Below are 23,181 nucleotides of genomic sequence, written 5' to 3'. Positions count from 1 at the left end.
GCAACATTACTCAAAAACAAACTAACAGATTCAGATGAAATTTTCAGGGAAGGTCAGAAATGACACAAGGACCAAGTGATTAGATTTTGGCAGTGATGCAGCTTATAGTCTGGATCCACAGATTTGTTAAAGATTTCTGTATCATTGTGAGATAGCGACACAGTATCACTGTAACTATGACAACAAGTGAACAGTACGTCAGCTGGCTGCTGTCAATCACACGAATGTGATTCTACTACAAATCCACCGCTGCAGACTTATCGGGACTTATCTGTCAGAAATGATACTACAAACAACTGATTAAACCATGGGGGTGTTTCTGAGTCCCATCAGTTCCTGCCGCCGCTACATATTTAGGTCACTCGATTGGGTATCTGTACATAACGTACACATGCATAATAATACACACCTGTGCTCAGCGCAACATCATTTGTTTGTGGGTACATCTATATTAAATGGACACATTCTATATAGTCATGATTTCTGATCATCAATAACTAATAAACAAATGCTGCATTTCTATGAACAATGCCATATGGGGAAATGAATGCTTTGAACTCTGATTGCTTTTCTTGTTGGAGCTGTGCTAATTGGAGCTCCACTGGGTTATAAAGCTGCAGGAGCAAAGTTAGAACATGAGGCCAGATGTTTGAAAGCTGAAACAACCTCATTCAGCTGCTTGAGCTTAAATTGGAGCATTAATTGGGAATTCAATTAGGCCTTTAATTAGGGCTTAAATGGGGTTTAATTGGGGTTTCATTTGGGTTTAATTGTCCCAACCAGAGATTTAAATTGATCTAACCACCACCTGAAGCTCCCATAAGAAGCAAACCAACCGCTGATTAAAAGGAAAACAAAGTGAAAACGTTCAGCTGCTCCTCCTCCTGACCCTCCGGATCCGGTGTGCGCGCTGCGTCCAGACTTTACGGTAGAACCGATCCATAGGTGAGCGACAGGTGAGTCACCGGGAGGGAGCGGAGAGGGGACAGACCGGGTTATTTCAGGAGCCAGCCGGCCCCGGGCATGGATGTAACAGGACGGAAGCAGTAAAAAGGTGAGTTAAGCTTTCGTTAAGAGGAGCTGGACTAGTTTGAGTTAAAACTGGAACCAGGAGAATTTGGATAAAACAACCGGAGCGTTTAAAATTACGGAGGAAAATGCAGCTTCGTTTGACGTGTATGAAGGATTTATGACTGACAAACACAGCGGAGGCAAATTTTTCAAGTAAAATATTAGCAAAAAGTGTTTTTCTTAAACTTTAAAATGCACAGAACTGATATTTAGGAGTTTAATTCGCTGAAAAATGTAGTTCTGGAGAATAACATTTATTCAAAAACTAAAGCGCTATTTTGAGATGGTTCATTTGAACAGTTCCATAAAAAATATTATGGCTTCTCTTCTATTGCATTTCTTTAGCAGTTTATTTATTCACAGTGTGAATATTTTACACACTGGTCTTAAAGAAAATCACATTATTAAAGACTTCTGACATTTTTTGGCTTCTTACAGAGAACAGTTTATAGTCGAGGTCACATTTCTAGATGCAAAAGGATGAATGTCTGTTAACCCTCGTGTCGTCCTGCGTTTTAAAGTTTGAAAATATGGAGAAAAAAAATTTCACAGTGAAATTTCTGATGTCCACATTTTCAACATTTTTGGGAAATTTTTGAACATTTTTTGGTGGAAAAAAGAAATGTTAAAAAAATGTTTCTTTAAGAACATTCACAAAAAAATCACCCAAAATCCTGCAAATTTCGCTGGATTTTGGTTGATTTTTATGTGAATGTTCTTAATGAAAATATTAGAAGTTTTACTGATATATATGTAATCACTTGAGATATTTTCAGGATTTTTAGGAAGATTTTTATGCATTTTTTGAAAATATTTACAAGAATTTTCTTGCCAAATTTGGGGGATTTAAAAAAAAAAAAAAAAACTTTTAAGGGAAACTTTTAAGGAATTATTGGGATTTTCTTACTGAAGGTTTTTGCAAATTTTCAGAAATTTGGGGACTTTTTTTGCTGAATGTTTGGACTTTTTTCAGACAAGCAAACAATATTTTTTGGTGCCCGTAAATGAGGACAACAGGAGGGTTAACTGTGTATAAAATGATTCTGAATGTTGTGATGGAGACAGGTTCAGGTGATTCTTTACGGTCAAACTTTAGTGCAAACTGCACATTATGAATTAAGAAGAAATGTTCAATTTAAAAATCCATTTGCTAGTTAGTAGCTCCATGCAGAAGTTTATCAGTAAGAGTGGTCAAAATGAGGACAACTATGAAGAATTATCTGAAAAATAGAATAATATGGAACAGTAAATGTGTTCTGGAGTCTCTAAAGAGCTGTAAAAATATGAGGTCTGATATAAACAGGAAGCAGCCATAACATATAAGCTAATACGTTTAACGTCATCCTGCTGTTTTCAGACATTATTTTAGGTTTTCAATTTGGTTGTTTTGTTTTGTGTATTTATGATCCTGTGGCATGTCTGAAATAATTCACATGATTGAATGAAATGTTAACTTTCCTCTGCCTGGGTCATGTTTAATCCACAAAATCCCAATAAACATTGTTTATATCTCATTATTAACCCCATTAGTAACTGTTAATATTTACTGCAGCGGTGTTCTTTATCTCTCACAGATCACAGTTCAATGAGGAAAATTCACTAGTTTTTCATGAAAAATGCATTTTTTAATGTACAATTTTAAAGACCTGCTTATAAAATACAATAGTTTTACATGACATTGATTTTATTTTAAAATCATTTTACAATTTGAATTTTTTTTCTTATCATGGAGGGATGTTGTTAAATGAACACACCTCTTCTGTTCAGGCTGAATGAGGGTCATTCCAGAATTGGAGGACATTTCACATCCCACCCATCAAATTTCAAATAATCCATGTACAAAAAATAGATAGATAAATAGATCAATTAACAATCTCCATTTATTTTAGCATCAGCTGGAGAGCAAAAACATGCAAAAGTTTTTTTAAAATTTAATTGTAAATAAATTCAGGCGTCAGGGGTTAAATGGTCAAAGAAGAAGAAAACAGTGAATCACATGAAACGCTGAAATTAACATCATCAACCAATTTTCCTAAAGAATCTGTAGAGTAAAGCTATATCCTCTCTTCTACTTTTCATATTTCCATCCCATTGTCAGCCTTGATTGAATGTCTCCCTCTACCTCATATTATCAGGATCAGACTAATTCTTTGGACTGTTTTCCATCAGTCAGTTTGTCCTCTTGGTCAGCAGTAACAGCAGCTAAATATCTAGCTTCTACTGCTGAGAAAAAGATCACATTAGCATGGATTAGCAACCCTGTTACTGTGATTAGAGTAGGGTTAGCAAACAACACAGAAAACATGGAATAAAAATGCTGCCATTGATGTGGAAGCTGAGCCAATCAATACCTATTATTGATGAATATGGAGCAGAAAACTGTAAAAGAGAAGGTTTATTTTTCAAACATTTTTAAGCCCAAATGTCCTCCAGTTCTGGAATGATCCATACGTGAAATGAACCATTTTATATATGTTGTTTACACTTAAGTCAAGCAGGAGAAGTTTCATACCAAAAAATTACTTTTAACAATTAGTTTTAAGATTGTTTCCACTTTAAAATGAGTCCATTTGATGTGCAACATAACAGGAGGGTTAATTTCTCAGTTTTCACCCCAGCAGGACATCTATGGAGCTGTGTGGTCCCAACATGAGTGACTCTGGAGCTTCTCTGTATCGGCTGAAGCAGCTTCCCTGTCACACCGTCCCCCTCTGCCGTCTGCAGGCCGGTGGCCACCACATGCATGACCTCCCCCACCTCACCCATCAGCCGTGGGTCACCCACCCGGCGCCGGCGGTGGCGTCCGGCCCGGCCGTCCGGCACCGGGTCAACGGGGCCACGGCGGCCACATGCAGCAACCCCGAGTGTTGGACCTCCAGACTCGGGGAAGAGGCGGCGCTGGGCCGGGGTGTCTCCAGGGGGAAGGTGGTGGTGACGGGGGGAGGCGGGTACTTTGGCTTCAGGCTGGGCAGACAGCTGGTGGGTGAGGGGCTGTCGGTGGTCCTGCTGGACATGAACAAACCTCCCGGTGAAATCCCTGACGGAGCCGTCTTCTACCAGGTCTGGGGCTGTACTCTACACCTCACATGATAGGACATTTTCCATGTTTCCTCCCTGAAGAAGAACATTATGCATACTACTGTTCAAAAGATTGGGGTCACCCAGACAATGCCATGTTTTCCATGAAAACTCCCACTTTTATCCATGTGCTAACATAACTGCACAAGGGTTTTCTAATCATCAATGAGCCTTTCAACACCATTAGCTAACACAATGTAGCATTAGAACACAGGAGTGATGGTTGCTGGAAATGTTCCTCTGTACCTCTATGGAGATATTCCATTAAAAATCAGCTGTTTCCAGCTACAATAGTCATTTAGCACAGTAACGATGTCTAGACTGGATTTATCATTCATTTAATGTTATCTTCATTGAAAAAAAATGCTTTTCTTTCAAAAATAAGGACATTTCTAAATGTTGGTGTTGTAGCTATCAGTATTAGTAGGGATTCAGTCAGAGAGGTGCAGCTCTTTTTTTCTTGCATTTTGCACCAAACAACAGAATTTTTTATATTTTCACAGCTCAAAGTGAAGCTCCAACACCTGCATTTGCTGAACAAAACTTCAAAGTTTCAGCTTCAAGTGATTGTCTCTGATACACAGTTTTATAAACCTGAAATCCATCTTCACACAGTTTGTAAAACGAAACAGAATAGAATACAATAGGTAGTAAATAGGTAGTTGGTAGCAAAAACTTTGTAATACACTACTACAAAAGTTTATAATTATTGTAGCTGGAAACGGCTGATTTTTAATGGAATATCTACATAGGAGAACAGAGGAACATTTCCAGCAACCATCACTCCTGTGTTCTAATGCTACATAGTGTTAGCTAATGGTGTTGAAAGGCTCATTGATGATTAGAAAACCCTGTGCAGTTATGTTAGTGTTACTGGCCTCCAGCCTAGGGGTGCCTGGGCCACTAGTGTTGGTGCTTCACAGTCCTAAGTGACTGTGAAGCAGTAAGGAACAGATGTGATTATCTGTGTTTGATCCCTGTAAAGGTCATTTTATTCTGCCGCTAACGTGTCCAAAACACATTTCCAACATGCTTAACTTCAAATCCGTAGTTATTTCTATTATTAACCAAAACATATTTATGCCATGCCATGTACATCTCATTCACAATTAATTCTTTGACCTATGAACTCATGTGATATAGGGTTCTTACAGACATTGTAACAGTTGTAAGACAATCTCATGAGTGCAAAATCACAAAGCGGCTGCCATTCATGCAGCGCCACAAAAATCATACAAGCCTACTGTATTTTCACATACGACTACTAACAAGGAAACAAAAGACAGAACGGGTGCTTCAGCACTACATTAGGTTCTGTTGCTCTTACTTTGTACATCATTAATCTCATATCTCATCTCATCTCATCTCATAAAACAACACAATATTTCCACACAATGTCACACCGTGGTCACTTTAAGCTAATGGCTAACTCAGAAAATACATTATACACAAACTATGTTCAAACTCCGTCCCTTAGCATTTATTTTGTACACCAGTAAAGCCGTATGTGTATAAAACAACAGTGCATTATTGTGTGTTTTTTTGGTTTTTTTTAAGGGGGGGTTGTCAATTTTTCAGTTTTACTTTTAAAAGAGGCATTTCCATCCTCTACATTAGCACATGAATAAAAATGTGAGTTTTCATAGAAAACATGAAATCGTCTGGGTGACCCCAAACCTTCAAACCTTAATGTACACAAAATATATAAAATCGGTGATCAATAATGTCATAAATTGTAAAAATACGTTCAGCGTTTCATCCTGAACACAAAGCAGTTCACGCACACTTTGGCAAAGTCATGACAAGATGTTTTTTTAAACATCATTTGACCCCAGAAATGAACTAATGGCAAGAGGATGTGTTTGATTAAAATGTGAAAAGATGTTTTCCATAGTTCACTGTGCACCTGATGGACATCCAGAGGTTAGTTTTATGGAGCAAATAAAGTAAAAATGCACAAATGTTGAAGTGTTTTATGTGTTAAAGAAAACAAGACTTTGACCTTAACCTCAATAATCTACATTAATTAATGCTCCAAAATGGTGCTAATATCAGTTTTCTAATTGCTACTTTGACCTTTTTATTCACACATTTCCTTGTGCAAATAAACAAAACTGACAAATTCGGCGTGACATAAACATTTTTGCTATCTGCTAGCGGTTAAAGGCGCTAACACAGAATAAATAGTTGATGTTCTATAACTCACACGGCTCTGTGCAGACCTGAAAATCAACTCTGGCGTTTCCTTTGCGTCACCGCCGGCCGGCCAGAATCAGGTGAGTGATCTGTCTCGGAGCACCAGCTGCTGCCCGGGTCACGGAGGGCGAAGACACGATTCAGGTTTCACCGGCACACTCACCTTAATTATACCTGTCCGCTCAGGGTTTTCAATCAGACTCATGACGCTTAACCTGCTGAGAAAAATCAGCTGGATCTGATTAAACATTTACAGCTGTTGATTGTCTTCTTGTGTTTTTCTTGCAGAGCGACATTCGGGATTACTCTTCGCTCTATAAAGTGTGTGAAGGCGCCGACTGTATCTTCCACACGGCGTCTTACGGCATGTCCGGACCAGAACAGGTGACGACTCGTCATCCAAAGTCACATTCTGTTCATTCAGAGACTCGTTTTGTGCCATCAGTTAACATTCAGGATGAAATGAAACCACCTACAGATAATAGATAGTTGATAATTATCTGAGGAGTAGTTCTCTGACCGGAATGACAGGGTTATTTTCTTTAACTTCTCATAGGAGTGATGAGTTAGCGTTGCAGGTGGCAGGAAATACAGAACATATGTATTTCCTCTTACTTTTAAGACAAAAAGCACATGAAATAGTCAAGCTTTGGAGAAACATCTCCTCTGAGTGTTTTATTAACCTCTCCATCCACCCCACCTTCACTCCCACGTTTTTGCCATAATTACTTCGGCCTCTAGAGGGCGCCGCCACTAGGAAATGTAATAATCTGCTTTCACAAATGCATCTTTTCCACTTTTAGTGTTTGTTGTAGAATTAATCTATTGGAATGAGATGCATTTAGGTGTAAATTTCCCAATAAATAATCACCACTTTTCCTCTTTTCTGAAACACAGAAGGTCTTTTAGAAGTTTTTTAGCGTAAATGGATATAAATAAATAGATATAAATACAGAACAGATATATTTCCTCTTGTTTTAATGACAAAAACTCATATAATAGTCGAGCTTTGGTGTCATGACTGAACACAAAGTTAATTTTTAGTTTGAAACATCTCCTCTGAGTGTTTTGTTAGCCCCTCCATCCACCCCACCTTTACTCCTATGTGCTCGCTATAATTATTTCAGCCTCTAGAGGGCGCCATCACCAGGAAATGTAATAATCTGCTTTCACAAATGCACCTTTAGTGTAATTTTAGTGTAAATTTATCAATAAATAATCAACACGTTTGCTCTTTTCTCAAACACAGGTTTTTTTAGAAGTATTTTAACATAAACGAATATAAATAAATAGATATAAATACAGAACATATTTCCTCTTACTTTGAAGACAAAAACACATAAAATGGTCAATCGTTGGTGTCATGATTGGAACATCTCCTGCACCTTCACTTCTACGTTCTCACCATAAGTACTCCGGCCTCTAGAGGGCGCCATCACCAGGAAACTGTGGGTTGTAATAAGCTATTTTGATAATTTTAGTATTTAGTGTAAAATTAATTCACCAATCTGGAGGAATGTGATGCATTTCAGTGGAAAATTATTAATAAATAATCGTCACTTTTGCTGTTTCCCCAAACATAGAAAAGTATTTTAGCATAAACATATGTCCGTTCTGTATTTATATACGTTTATTTATATATAAGTAAATATGTATAAATACAGAACAGATATATTTACTCATATTTTAAAAACAAACACAAAAAAATAGTCGAGCTTTGGCGTCATGATTGAACATAAAGTTGACTTTTAGTTAGTGGTTACATACCTGAGAAAGGATTCATCCATCGTCGCAGTTTTTTATCTTCAGAATCATGAGGTGCATTAAAGCTCAGAGGTCTGAATCATGACGTTAAGAAGTTGAATTTTTCTCTTTTCGTTTCTGGTTTCCAGCTGAGGAAAGAGCAGGTGGAGTCGATCAACGTTGGAGGAACCAATAACGTCATAAACGGTAAAAACACACACAAATTCACGATTTATTTAAACATCATTCGACCATAGAAAATATCAAATGTTGAGACGACACTTTAAAATATGAAAAATGCATTTTTTTTTTGTTCAAATTTTCATACTAATACCAGATATTCTTACTGGTGATGCATATTTATGTTATCATCACCCAAAATCTTATTATAAAACACTTGCAGGTGTAAAAAGTAAAACTATTACATTGTCCTCTCACATTTTTTTCCGAGTGTTTTTATTCTTTTAAAGTCTGCCTTGAATAAATCAGTGAAAAATAAAGTGAAATATAGTCTGAAAGCCCCATATCAGCAATTTGAACAGGTTTTCTTTGCTTGTTTCTTCAGGATAAAAAAAAGTTTGTTTCATGAAGCAAATAATTAATCAAAATTTGGCTTAACGATGTTTTGTGATATGATTGCATAAACTCAAACTGCAGAGGATCCATAAACATAAACTCTGTGCTCTGTGAAAAATAAAAGATTTTACAGTAAAATATTTGCTGTTTGGGATCTTAAAGCTACTAATAACTCTTACAAGAACACTGTGACTCTTTAAAAAAAATTTTAGCCATACTTGCATGAATTAAAGTCAATATTTGTTTTTAACTTAAATCTGTCTGATATAAAATCAGTTGGGGTGACCAATAATGTCATAAACTGTTAAAAAAAAAAAAAAAAACTAACAAAAAACATGCAGATTCATCCTGAACACAACACAATTCACATATCCTTTAACGAATTCAATGTTCACTGTGTACTTCATGGACACCAGAGTTTAGTTTATGAAGCAAATAATCGTTTAATTTAGTCAAAGTTGGCTTGACGTTGCTTTGTGATGTGATTGGAAAAACTCAAACTGCTCCAAGAAGCTCCAGCATCTTAATTTGAACAATTACTGACTTATAATCAACCAAAATCCAGCGAAATTCGCTGGATTTTGGTAGATTTTTTTTGTGAATGTTCTTAAAGAAAATATTAGAAGTTTTACTGATACATATGGAATCACTTTAGATATTTTTAGGATTTTTTTTGGAAGATTTTTACTCATTTAAAAAAAAAAAGATTTACAAGAATTTTCTTGCCAAATTTGGGAGATTTTTTTAAAAATAAAACTTTCAAGGGAAACTTCTAATGAATTATTGGAATTTTCTTCTTGAAGGTTTTGCAAATTTTCATAAATTTGTGGAATTTCTTTGCTGAATTTTTGGATTTTTTCCAGACAAGGAAACAATATTTCTTGGTGCCCTTAAATGAAGACAACAGGAGGGTTAAACATCATTCGACCATAGGAATGATGAAATGGTGACAGGTCACTTTAAAATGTGTAAAAAAGTACTTTTTTGATTCATGTTTTCAGAGTTTGCTTTGCTAAAGAGATTAAGAAGAGATCTTCTTGTGTGTCTGCAGTGTGTAAGGAGAGGAGCATCTCCAGACTGGTCTACACCAGCACCATCAACGTGGTGTTTACAGGGAAACCCATCGAGGACGGCGACGAGGCCTCGGTGCCGTACGTTCCTCCTGATGTGGTGAGTGGAGCTGAAGTTTAGTTTCCTCACAGCTTCTTCTCCAAACAGATCCGTGACACTGCTTTGTGAAGGTATGGAGAAGGTTGTGTGTTTTATATCCGCTCCAGCACATCGACCACTACTCCAGAACCAAAGCCATCGCAGAGCAGACGGTCCTCTCGGCCAACGGATGCTCCCTGAAAGGTGAGAAAGAACCGGCTCAGAATGACGGAACCCAAACGCTGCTTTTGATTTCTGTGTAAAAAGTGTGTTTGAGAGACACTGAGGAAACGGTTGCCATGGAGACTCAGCATGCAGTCCATTACACAACGCAGCGGTTTCATTTTAGAGCCGTAACATTAAACAGATATATGCTACCAGTCAAAAGTTTGGACACACCTTTTCATTTAATGGCTTATTTTCATGACTGTTTCCATTGTAGATTCTCACTGAAGGCATCAAAACTATGAATGAACACTTGGAATTATGTAGTACAGTTAGTCCTCGGTTTACGACGTCCTCAACCTATGGCGTTTCATTGTTGCATTGGAACTGGTTACATGGAACTAGCTGGTGAGCGGAGCAGACGGATACATCATCACATGGTGCTATAAGATGGCTTTGTTTACCTTTGCTGGTTGGAATCTAAAATATAAAACAGATTTAGAGTTGCTTCACAATTGTTTGGTTTGCTACATAATTCCATATATCTTGCTTCATAGTTTTGATGCCTTCAGTGAGAATCTACAATGTAGAAAATAGTAAAAATAAAGTAGAAACTTTAAATGAGAAGGTGTGTCCGAACTTTTGAGCAGTCGTTTAAATATATATACCTACAGACTTGCAATCTTCTAATGCATCGTCGTAGGTTTTATGTTCCACCACATTCTGTATGTTAACAGGTGCGAAGCCTCCCAGTGAAACATTACTCCCATCATCACTGTATAGATCCAATTAAGCTTAAAGCCGTCTCATTACACACTGCAGGTTAAAGCTCATACGTCTGATACGAACAGCATCATTTACAGCTCATTTTTAGACTTAAAAAAAAAAAATATATATATATATATATATATATATATATGTGATCTGTGAAAAAAACTATAAAAACACTAAACTGCAATATAAAAAAATAAATAAAAAATACAGTGAATTTAGCATTTACTATATCATTATTTTGTAATATATAAGTAGAACTAGTTTATTTATTTATTAATTAAATATTAGCATAAATTATTAGCAACTGTAAGAGAAAATTGTCAGTTTTTAAGGTAAATCTTTCACAAATTTATTCTGAAATATTTTTCCTTTTTATTTTACAGATATTTTTTGTCATATTTTTTGAAATGCGCTACAATATTTTAAAAAAATAAAGGAAAATCTGTAAAATAAAAAGGAAAAAATTCCTGTAAATTACAGATTTATTTATTTTTTTAAAAAAACTGTTTAAACCTATATTTATATATTTTTAAAAAACAAATATGTACCATTTTCTGGAACTTTTGATATTTGAAGCATATTTAGACTTGCTGAAGCTTCAACTTCAGATTGAATGCAGGACCTTCATTGAATAATTTCTACATATTTTGTCCTAATAGAACTTTAATCTGATCTCCTGCAGCCTCAGTCAGCTGATCCACAGTTTGCTCCTCATGTGATTTCTCTAAAACACCCATAAAAGCGTTTATTCAAAGGTCTGATCGGTCTTTGCAGCTGGAGGCCTCCTGAGGACTTGTGTCCTTCGACCTTGTGGTATCTACGGCCCAGGAGAGAGGAGACATCTCCACAGAGTGATGGTGAGGAACTAATCCTTCTGTGTTGGCACTGAAAAAAAAAATGTACATCTTGCTGTGTCTGAAGCCTCCCTGGCAGAATGTTCCTGTCTGAAGAGTTTACATTATTGATGGAGCTCCACCGGCGTCCGGTTACAGCGTTTTTCCTTCAGTGCAGCTGCATGAGTTTGGTTCTGACTTTTAACATTCAGTAGAGTGTACAAAAAATGCTTTTTAGTGCAATTTGATGACACATTTGTCCAAAAAATCAACATACCACAGGTTTAATACGGGAAATATGACATTTACACTACTGTTCAAGAATTTGAGGTCACTTAGAAATGTCTTATTTTTGAAAGAAAAGTATTTTTTTTAAATGAAATTAACATTAAATGAATCATGAATCCAGTGTAGACATTGTTAATGTGGTAAATGACTATTCTAGCTGGAAACGGCTGATTTTTAACCCTCCTGTTGTCCTCATTTATGGGCACCAAAAAATATTGTTTCCTTGTCTGAAAAAAATCCAAAAATTCTGCAAAAAAATTCCACAAATTTCTGAAAATTTGGAAAACCATCAGGAAGAAAATTCCAATAATTCCTTAAAAATTCCCCTTTAAAGTTTTTTTTTTTAAATCCCCCAAATGTAGCAAGAAAATTCTTGTAAATATTTTCAAAAAATTAGTAAAAATCTTCAAAAAAAATCCTAAAAATATCTAAAATGATCACATATATATCAGTAAAACTTATAATGTTTTCTTTAAGAACATTCATATAAAAATCAACCAAAATCCAGCGAAATTCGCTGGAATTTGGTTGATTTTTTTTTTGTGAATGTTCTTCAGAAATATTTTCAACATTTTTTTTTTCCACCAAAAAATGTTCAAAGATTTCCCAAAAATGTTGAAAATTTTGACATCAGAAGTTTCACTGTGATTTTTAAATTTTTTTCCACCACATTTTCAAACTTTAAAACAGGTCAATTTTGACCTGCAGGACGACATGAGGGTTAATGGAATATCTCCATAGAGGTACAGAGGAACATTTCCAGCAACCATCACTCCTGTGTTCTAATGCTACATTGTGTTAGCTAATGGTGTTGAAAGGCTAACTGATGATTAGAAAACCCTTGTGCAGTTATGTTAGCACATGGATAAAAGTGTGAGTTTTCATGGAAAACATGAAATTGTCTGGGTGACCCCAAACTTTTGAATGATAGTGTAAGTCAACTTTATCTCATTTAGAGCATCTTCAATTCAAATACACTACCATTCAGAAGTTTAGAGTCAGTAATTTAGCTTCACTATTTGTACCAAAAATGCAACTATTACAAGGTCAGCTTACATGTAAACAGATTTTTTCGATTTCCGTTCCGTTTTCTTTGAAAGCCTGATGACAGGAAACACTGAAAAAAATATTGATAATCCAAAAAAAAAAAAGGTTTTAAAGTCTATGAAAATAAATAAGTGTGGAAGCCCCAAATCAGCACTTTGAAGAGTTTTTCTTGCCTTATTTCTACATGATAAATAAAGTTAGTTATATGGAGCAAATAGTTGATTAATTTAGTCAAAGTTGGCTTAACGTTGCTTTGCGATGTGAAACTCAAACTGCTCAAATATGCTACAGTATCTTAATTTTAATTATAAAATGCAGATAAACAGCTCTAAGTTCTGTGAAAAAGAAAAGATTTTGCAGTAAAATAGTGAAATAGCTGCTGTTTGGGAGCTTATAACTACTAATAAGAATACTGTGAATCTTTAAAGATTGATTTTTGAACCACATTTTTTGTTCTATAAATATTTGCTTTTAACTTTAATATACCTCATATAAAATCAGTTGGTCAACAGTTCAGCAACTCTTTTTGACAAATTCATGAAAATATGCTCAAATATCCTCCAGTATCTTAATTTGAATCATAAACTGCAGAAGAACCATAAACTACTTTTTGACAAAAATAAGATTTTTCAGTAAAATAGTAAAAAAGCTGCTGTTTGGGACTTCTAACTACTAATAAATGCTATAAGAATATAGTGAATCTTTAAAAGTAGATTTTTAAAGCACCCTTGCTTGAAATAAAGTCATTTTTTGTTCTATAAAAGTTTATATCTGTATGATGTAATCTATACATGAGTTTATAACTACTTTTAACTGCTAACAAGCTCTCTGTGGTTCTTCACAAGTTGATTTTTTTCACCATATTTGTGTGAATTAAAGTCGACACAAACTAATTTTGCTCAGAGAAGCTCCAATATCTTAATTTGAATCCTGCGGGAGAAACGTGTTAATATTAAACTACTCCGTGTTCTGTGATAAAGAGAAGATTTTGCTGTTTTAAAAACAGAGAATAACTATTACAAGCTCACAAATTTTAAAGGAAGCAAACAAGTTTCCATCTGCTTCAGGTGAACGTTGAACGTCGGCTCTTCAGTTTCCGGTTCGGAGACCCTCAGGCCCGGATGAACTGGGTCCATGTGGAAAACCTGGTTCTGGCCCACAGGCTGGCAGCTGAAGCTCTGACGCTGAAGAAGAGCTGCATCGCTGTGAGTCCAGATCCATGATAAAACCTCACCAGGACCTGAAAATACTGAAATAATGTGTCCCCCCTGGCTATGATCCAAAACCTCACAGAACCAGATGTTTCCTCTTTAACGTCTTCGTGTCCTCTGCAGAGCGGACAGGCCTACTTCATCAACGACGGAGTTTCAGTCAATCTGTTTGAGTGGCTGACGCCTTTGGTGAGTCGACGGTAGATTCTCAGTTTGTTTGTGTCATCAGATCGAATGAAAACATCAAAAATAAATGTTTTGAAGGCTAACGAGAATCATCGGTTCACTCCTCTGACTAAAAGTTCCACTATTATCCAGAATAAATTTAAAACATTTCAGCAGAACTCACTGTTCCTGTATTACGATGAATATAAAAACGGTTTAAACCTGCCTGAGGAGATAAGGCTTGCAGAATGTCCTCCTCCAAGGCTGCTCATTCCCCCATATGGCATTGTCATGAAATGAAGCATTTGTTTATTAGTTATTGATGATCAGAAATCACAGCAATACAGAATGTGTCCATTTAATACAGATGTACCCATAAACAAAATGTTCTGCCCTGAGCACAGGCATGTGTTATACATGTGTACGTTATGTACGGATACCGAATCACGTGACCTAAATATGTAGCGGACGGCAGGAATTGATGGGACTTAGAAACACCCCCACAATTTAATCAATTGTTCCTTGTATCATTTCTGACGGATAAGTCCTGATAAGTCCACAGCTTATAGTTTAAAATATCTTCTTCATTTATGGTAAAGAAATGCATTGACACTGTTGATTTTACAATTTGTAAGTATTTCCCCAGTTTCAGCGCAACAGTTCTGGTATTTAACATTTAAAATGTGTATTTTTATGCAAAAATTCCAGTTATAGCTGTCATAAATATCAAGCCATATGTCTGGTATAAACACAAAATTTCAATCACTTTAGAAAAAAATGCAAAAACTACAGCATTTTTCCATTTAATAACTGTGCAAGAGTAGGGAAATGTATTTTTTCAAGAGAAAAAATGCAAAACAATTATTTTTTTCCCTGATTGTCTCATTTACGGTGATTCAGTGTCAAACTGTTTTAAAGTTTCCATTTTTTACTGTGCAAGGTTTGTTGGCAGTATGTAAAACACAGAATTTGTGGAGCTCTGACCAGAGTTTGGTTGAAAGTATTCTGATCATAATTCACATATTTTACTTTGATTCTAGTTTGAGAAGCTCGGCCACAGCAGACCGATGATAAATCTGCCCGTTTCACTCGTCTACTCAGCAGGTAGCTCGTCTCTTGGTTTCCTTTGTGATCTGTTTGTTTTTAAAACGCGCTGAGTTGCTGCTAACGTTGTGTTTTTTCTTCTATTTCCAGCCATCTTGGTGGAATATTTGCATGTTATTCTGAGACCGGTGATGGAAGTGCCTCTGCTTTTTACTAGAAGTGAGGTAGGTCTCTTTAAAAGCCTCATATGAAAAACCATTAAACGGACCAAACATAAAAACACATTTATGCGATTTGTTCATCATCAATTGAATATATGTTGGGTTTCCATGGCAACATGATGCATCAACAGGTTTGCAGATAAAATATATCCTTTCAGCTGAATATCTGAATCACTTATAGAGAATTGTTTGGTGAAAAGGGGACAATTCTTTCAGTTAAATAGATCTAACTCTGCAGCATCAGTTACCATGGAGATCTAACTCTGCAGTATCAGTTACCATGGAGATCTAGCTCCCAAGCATCAGTTACCATGGAGATCTAGCTGTGCAGCATCAGTTACCATGGAGATCTGGCTGTGCAGCATCAGTTACCCTGGAGATCTAGCTCCCGAGCATCAGTTACCATGGAGATCTAGCTCCCGAGCATCAGTTACCATGGAGATCTAGCTCTACAGCATCAGTTACCATGGAGATCTAACTTTGCAGCATCAGTTACCATGGAGATCTAGCTCTGCATGCAGCATCAGTTACCATGGAGATCTAACTTTGCAGCATCAGTTACCATGGAGATCTAGCTCTGCAGCATCAGTTACCATGGAGATCTAGCTCTGCAGCATCAGTTACCATGGAGATCTAGCTCTGCAGCATCAGTTACCATGGAGAGCTAGCTCCGAGGCAAACTGAGTCAGATCATGGACAGATCTGGTCTGTTTCTGAAGCTGCTTTAGCTGTCGATGAAAGTGTGGAGTTCCTACCTAACTGAAAGTTCACCACATGGTCTAAAGTGTGTGGACACCAGTGGACTTCTGGTGTGTAAACTGGTTTTAGCTCTAATGTGAAGCAAATCTTAGCAGCGTTCAGTGTTAGATTTGGAACAACAGAGTGTTTCCAAGCGCAGTTTTACAGCACGAGGAATTTTTTACTGCAGCATTACTAGAAATTCTAGTTTTATTTATATGTACTTCAGCCTGGCTTGAAGGTGTCCCTTCTGCAGAAGTGGAGGTCTTCTTGGTCTGCAGCCTGACCGTCTTCTCTGAGATTTCAGTCCAACACTCAGCGAAATTATTCACCAGAGTCGTGGCAATTGTTTGTGGGTTTTTAGACACATTTCTCACCAGTTTTCTTTCCAGAGTCTTTGAAATCTTTCACTTCTGCCCATCTTCTTCTGCATCATTTTTCTTTATTTTAATGACTATTTACATTGTAGACTCACACTGAAGACCTCAAAACTAAGAATAAACACATGTGGAATTATGTAGCAAACAATTGTGAAAGAACTCTAAGTATGTTTTAGATTTTAGATTTCAAATAGCAACCCTTTGCTTTGATTTCTGCTTTGCACACACTTATCATTCTCTGGATGAGCTTCATGATGTAGAACCTGAAATGGTTTTCACTTCACAGGTGAGTCTTGTCAAGGTTCATTTGTGGAATTTTTTGTCTTCTTCATGGGGTTGGGACCATCAATTGCGTTGTACAGAAGACAGGTTGGTCCACAGTTGACAATCCTATTTGACAACTGTTAGAATCCATATTATGGCAAGAACCAATCAGCAAAGTAAAGAGAAACGACAGTCCATCATTACTTTAAGAACTGAAGGTCAGTCAGTCTGGAAAATTGAAAAAACGTTGAATGTATCCCCAAGTGCAATCGCAAAAACCATCAAGCTCCACGACCAAACTGGTTCACATGAGAACCTCCCCAGGAAAGGAAGACCAAGAGTCTCCTCTGCTGCTGAGGTGAAGTTCATCCGAGTCTCCAGCCTCAGAAATGGCAAGTTAACAGCAGTTCAGATTAGAGCCCAGATAAATGCCTCAGAGTTCTAGTAGCAGACACATCTCTACATCAACTGTTCAGAGGAGACTGAACCAATCAGGCCTTTATGGTCAAATAGCTGCTAAGAAACCACTACTAAGGAAAAACAACAAGCAGAAGAGATTTGTTTGGGTCAAGAAACACCAGGAATGGAAAACCAGTGGAAATCTGAGCTTTGGTCTGATGAGTCCAAATCTGAGATCTTTGGTTCCACCCACTGTGTCTTTATGACACAGAAAAGGTGAACTGATGGTCTCTACATGCATGGTTCCCACCATGAAGCATGGAGGAGGAGGTGTGATGGTGTGGGGGTGCTTTGCTGGTGACACTGTTGGGGGATTTATTCTAAAACTGAAGACACACTGAACCAGCATGGCTACCACAGCATCCTGCAGCAACATGACATCACATCCTGTTTGTGTTTAGTTGGACCATCATTTATTCTACAACAGGACAATGACCCCAAACACACCTCCAGGCTGTGGAAGGACTATCTGACCAAGGAGGAGATGATGGAGATGACCTGGCCTCCACAGTCACCTGACCTAAACCCAATCCAGATGGTTTGGGATGAGATGGACCACAGAGTGAAGGTAGAAGGACCAACAAGTGCTCAGCATCTCTGGAACTCCTTCAAGACTGTTGGAAACCATTTCAGGTTCTACCTCATGAAGTTCATCCAGAGAATGCCAAGAGTGTGCAAAGCAGTAATCAAAGCAAAGAGTGACTATTTTGAAGAATCTAAAATCTAAAACATATTTTGACTTATTTCTTTTTACTACATAATTCCATATGTGTTCATTCATAGTTTTGATGCCTTCAGTGAGAATCTACAATGTAAACAGTCCAGTATGTGATTAACAATGTCAAAACTGTAACCCTCTAAACTCCAAGCAGTTTTGTACATTTCTTAAGTCTATACTGATTTCTGTAGCTGGGTGTCCAAACACTAGTGTCCATGTATTGAATGTTGGAGATCAGGTTGCTCTCCTTGTTTAAGTCTCTCAGCAGTGAAGACAGACTTCATTAGTGCAGATATTTTCCTACCAGGCCCTGATCTGATGCATGAATTATGGAAAAACCAAACCTTTAATGAATTCAGACAGCTAAAGAAAGCTTTTAGTTCAGTCGGATTGTCTGCGGGACGGTCAGAGCTGATGAAACACCGGGCCGGGAGCAGCTTCCAGCGTCTTGAGGACCTCCGTCGCCGCCTGCAGATCCTCATGAAAACGTGATGAGGCCGAAACCGAAGCCTGCAGGTGGAGCCGGCTCTGTCGGACAGCTGCTGGCCGGGAGATCGATGTTTGCCCCGTGAATAAAACATAACCCGCTGTGGGTCAGAGCAGGAAGTTCAGGATGAAGTCTGCAGGAAGTGACCTCAGCGCGGCGGCTGTTGTCACGGCGACGGCCTCTCAGGTGATGCCGGCAGCTCTCAGGTTAAGACGTCACGTGATGAGTGGAGGAGTTTTTTTTCCTCTAGCTGATAAATTCCAGCTCTGCAAACACGTGGAGGAAGACACAGGATCAGATGTCAAATGAAGGAAGCTGGAACCTTTTATTTATATTTAAGTCATTTATTATAAAATCACTTTCACACACACATCTGTGGTGTAAAATAATAGTTTCACCAACATAAAGAATTTATTTTAGGCTTAACAAGTTAGACACATAACCTCCAGACTGGCTGCAGTCAGAGCTGGTTTCTGGCTAAATTTCTCACTAAAGTAAACATATAATTGCTGTGCACATTTGCAGTAATCACATGCAACTTCTTTATGGGTGCCTGATACAAAAATAAAACTCACATGGTTTTATTTTCCCACAGGAGAAGTCTGTCTCATAGAACAGACTTCATTTCTCAGGGCTGTGCAAAAACAGTAATACGTTATAAAGAAGAAACTTTGAGCTGAAATATAAAAGTAAAATCAAAAGTGGTCAAAAATGGCCAACTGACCCCTAGACCTCAGAGGGTTAAAAAAACAGTAGAAAATGGGGAAAAGTCACATGTCATGAATAATAAGGTGGATTTTAAGCTTGTGTGTTGTGTGACTTTGTGTGTAGACTGCATGTTTTTATTTACATACTGGGTTAACTTTAATTTAGAGCAACTTTGACCAATATGGAGCAACTCTAGCTAATGTAGAGCAACTTCAATTCACTACCATTCAAATGTTTGGAATAGCTTAGAAATGCACTTATTTTTGAAAGAAAAGAAAGAAAATTTTTCAATGAAGACAACATTAAATTAATCATAAATCCAGTCTAGACATTGTTAATGTGGTAAATGACTATTCTAGCTGGTAACGGCTGATTTTCAGTGGAATATAGGAACATTTCCAGCATTTTTACATCGATGGATCAGTAGATTATATTTTTAGATGCCCCATATCGCTGACACATCAGCAGCACTGCAGGTTCTGCAATCTTTGAAGATCAGCTCAGTGGATGACTCTCTAAGGTGGAGCTACCAGACAGAGGAATTCAAAGTGGGGACGATCGTCAGGTCTAACGAGATGAGCAGGACTCTGCTGGGTTGGCTCTGAGCCCTGAAGATGTTCTGTGAAGAAATGAGTCATGTGGGAGGATGTAAAAGAGCCGTCTGGGTGGACTGGACATGCAGACACTTTACACCTGGGCGGTAAGAAGACGCAGTAACTGGAGGCGTCCGTCAGTCGCAGCTTATCAGAATGTAAAACCAGCTTTCCCAAACTGAGGTTAAAGTGAACCATTAGTCCGACAGAATGACCCTGAGCTGTTTAGCTGGACTTCATTGTCCCCAGCAGGTCAGGAACATCTTTATAACGACTCAGCCCCATTCAGAACGCTGTCGTATCGTATGAGAACGGTTCCAAACAGCTTTTCCCCCCAGTTTTGCTTAAATTTTGATAAATTCTTACCAAATACAGTAATTTAATTCATCAGGTGGAAATATTTGTATTTTTTCAATATATTCTGCAGAACAGAGTATAGCAATGCCAATTTTTTCCAGTGTTATTAGTCTTCATTTACCCAGAATTCATAGCTTTTCTGAATGTTCCTTATGTTCATAAATATTCCTATATTCCTTGTAGCATTTTTTTCTTGTTCTGTGATTTTAAATTGCACACTTTTGATATTCTTGCACTATAAAACACATTTTGCTTTTTGCTTGTTATTCTTATTGTTTATTTACTGCACATTTTTACTTATTTATCTTTATTTATAGTGGTGGGAACTGCACTCTTTCTACTGCAGCAAACACATTAGCCCATCTGGGATTAACAAAGTATTTCTATTCTATTCTATTCTATTCTATTCTATTCTATTCTATTCTATTCTATTCTATTCTATTCTATTCTATTCTATTCTATTCTATTCTATTCTATGAAATAACCGTTTCATAAAAATAGAACAATTTTCCACATTTAAAACACATTGTTTACCAGACAATCAGCATTTCTTGACTTTTGAATGTGTACATGTGCAAAAATAATGCAATTACCTATAATATATAAAAATACAATAGTTGTACAAATAGATAGCTACAATACTAAATGATAACATGTAATAATAATAACTGTTTGTTGTGAAAACATCTGGGATACTTCACATTTAACAAGTAAATCTATTTTAATAACACAACCAATGGTTTTTATGTTACTCTTATTGTTTTTTTAACTTATTTATCTGTATTTATGGTGGTGGAGACTGGACCCTTTCTGCTGTAGCAAGCAAATTTCCCTTCTGGGATTAATAAAGTATTTTATTCTATTTTATTCTATTTTATTCTATAGTACAGGGGTGTCAAACATGCGGCCCATAGGCCAAAACCGGCCCACTAGAGGGTCCAATCCAGTCCGTGGGATGACTGTAAATTTATAAAACTATAAATTTGAAAATAATTTCTAGACCATGACAAGTTGTTTTGATCATAAAGTAAAATACTAGATTGCTCATTGTTCTTTTGTCGTTTTGTGTCTCACTTTTGTAATATTTTGTCTTGCTTTTGTTATTTTTTTGTCTTTATTTGTCTGACTTTTGTCATTTGTCTCATGTTTTCGTTGTTTTGTGTTTTCTTGTTGTCTCGCTTGTATTTTTTGTCTTATTTTTGTTACTTTGTGTTTTGCTTTGTTCGTTGTTTTGTGTATCATTTTTGTGGTTTTGGGTGTTTTTGTTTCGCTCGAGTTGTTTGTCTATTTTTTGTCGTTTTGTTTCATGTTGTCGCATTTTTTTTCATTTTGTTTCTCGCTTTTGTCATTTTGTGTCCCATTTTGTGTCTTGTTTTTGTTATTACTTTTGTCTTTTTTGTCCGAATTTTGTTGCTTGTCTCATGCTTTTCTCATTTTGTTTCTCGCTTTTGTCATTTTTTTGTCCTGTTTTTGTTGTTTTGTCATTTTTGTCTCTTTTTTGCTTTGTTTTGTGTCATTTTTTTGTCGCTTTGCTTCTCGCTTTTGTCATTTTGTGTCTCATTTTTGTAATATCTTGTTTTTGGGGTTTTTTTGTCTGTCTTTTGTCATTTTGATCATAGAATAAAATACTGTATCATTCAGTTCCAGATGATTTATTGTTTTGTGCCTCGTAGACACTGTGATCTGGAAGTTGTAATGTGTAAAAGATAAACTGAGGCGGAATGTTGCTGACGCTGAATTTATTTTTCCTAAGTAATTTCAGGTTGTTCATGATGTTTTGTAAAAAGATAATTCCTTAAATGTGAATATTTTCAGAATATACTTTTTTGCACTAAAACAAAGGAATTACTTGGAGTTGTGGTTATTTATAGGTTGTTATGCTGTGATTTCGTGGATCTGGACCACTTCAGATCAAACTGGGCTGAATGTGGCCCCTGAACTAAATCTAATTACAGTCAGAGTTCATACTTGTGGCGCACTGCTGCTGTAAACACTCACCAGTACTCACTCATTAGCCCAGCAGAATGACCCTGAGCTGTTTAACTGAACTTCCTTCTCTACTGCAGGTCAGGAACATCGCCGTGAGTCACACCTTTAAAATAGAAAAGGCCCGTCGGGAGCTGGGTTACTGTCCGAAGCCCTACAGCCTGGCGGACTCTGTGGAGCAGTACCTGAAGTCCAGACAGCCTCCATCCAAACCGGCTTTCTGCAGCCTCTCCTGGACCTCCAGACGCCTGGTTCTGGTGCTGCTGACGGGCCTCAGCCTGGTGCTACTGATGTTCTCCTGCATCGTCTGTCAGAACTGAGCAGCTTTCTCTGCTCTGTAAACCGTCTCAGGCTTTGTAATTTCAAATCTCCTGGTCATGAAATTAAATCTACAGCTGCTGTTGGTTTCAGTCCTAAAGTGACAACTTGTTAATGAAGCTAATAAACTCTCAGAATGTCAGATTATGTCATTTCTGTTCCTCTTCCTCCTCTCTGATGTCACTGTAGGACTTCAAAATGATGAAACTACCAAGCGGCTGAAAAGTATTAAACCTGAGTTGTGTGAATGTTATGGATTTCTCCCCAGTGTGATGCATTTTAAGTATCTAACTTTGTATTATGAATATTTAAACAGTCATTTACTGTTTTTAAAGCATGCTTCCAGTTTGTATGATGAACGTTTGTTGTGATGTACGAGTCTTTAGAATTTAACTAGTGCTCAAAATGTCATTTTGTACACTTTTAGAAATAAAAGCATTAACAATGAATGAATGCAATGACTATTTTACAATATTATTCCATTGAGTGAGAAAGAAAATATAATATTTAGCTGAAAAAAAATGTTGAGTTCTAAAACAATAATCTGTCACAAGAGGGCGCCCTTGTACCGCCAGAGATGTTGGCATTAAAATGAGACAAACAGATAAAGTG

At 37.0% G+C, this 23,181-nt stretch overlaps 1 protein-coding gene across 2 annotated transcripts; it reads left to right on the top strand.

Moving 5' to 3' along the window:
- Window positions 1-956: 956 nt before the first annotated feature.
- sdr42e2 (short chain dehydrogenase/reductase family 42E, member 2) lies at window positions 957-23,018 on the top strand. Of its 2 annotated transcripts, none has more exons than XM_055004989.1 (12): window positions 957-1,054; window positions 3,690-4,131; window positions 6,634-6,729; window positions 8,238-8,295; window positions 9,716-9,834; window positions 9,942-10,017; window positions 11,527-11,609; window positions 13,988-14,125; window positions 14,255-14,320; window positions 15,337-15,400; window positions 15,491-15,564; window positions 22,332-23,018. In XM_055004989.1, the coding sequence occupies exons 2-12, from the start codon at window positions 3,700-3,702 to the stop codon at window positions 22,569-22,571; spliced, it is 1,446 nt and encodes a 481-aa protein (XP_054860964.1). In that variant the 5' UTR covers window positions 957-1,054; window positions 3,690-3,699; the 3' UTR covers window positions 22,572-23,018. The 2 variants fall into 2 exon arrangements, with proteins under 2 accessions (XP_054860964.1, XP_054860965.1); XM_055004990.1 differs by having other exon boundaries at window positions 973-1,054; window positions 3,693-4,131.
- The last annotated feature ends 163 nt before the right edge of the window (window positions 23,019-23,181 follow it).

This window comes from Amphiprion ocellaris, chromosome 19 (assembly GCF_022539595.1).
Source record: "Amphiprion ocellaris isolate individual 3 ecotype Okinawa chromosome 19, ASM2253959v1, whole genome shotgun sequence".
NCBI classification, from domain to species: Eukaryota; Metazoa; Chordata; class Actinopteri; family Pomacentridae; genus Amphiprion; species Amphiprion ocellaris.
The sequence above is the reverse complement of the archived record's forward strand: the minus strand, read 5'-3'. Positions and strand labels throughout refer to the sequence as shown.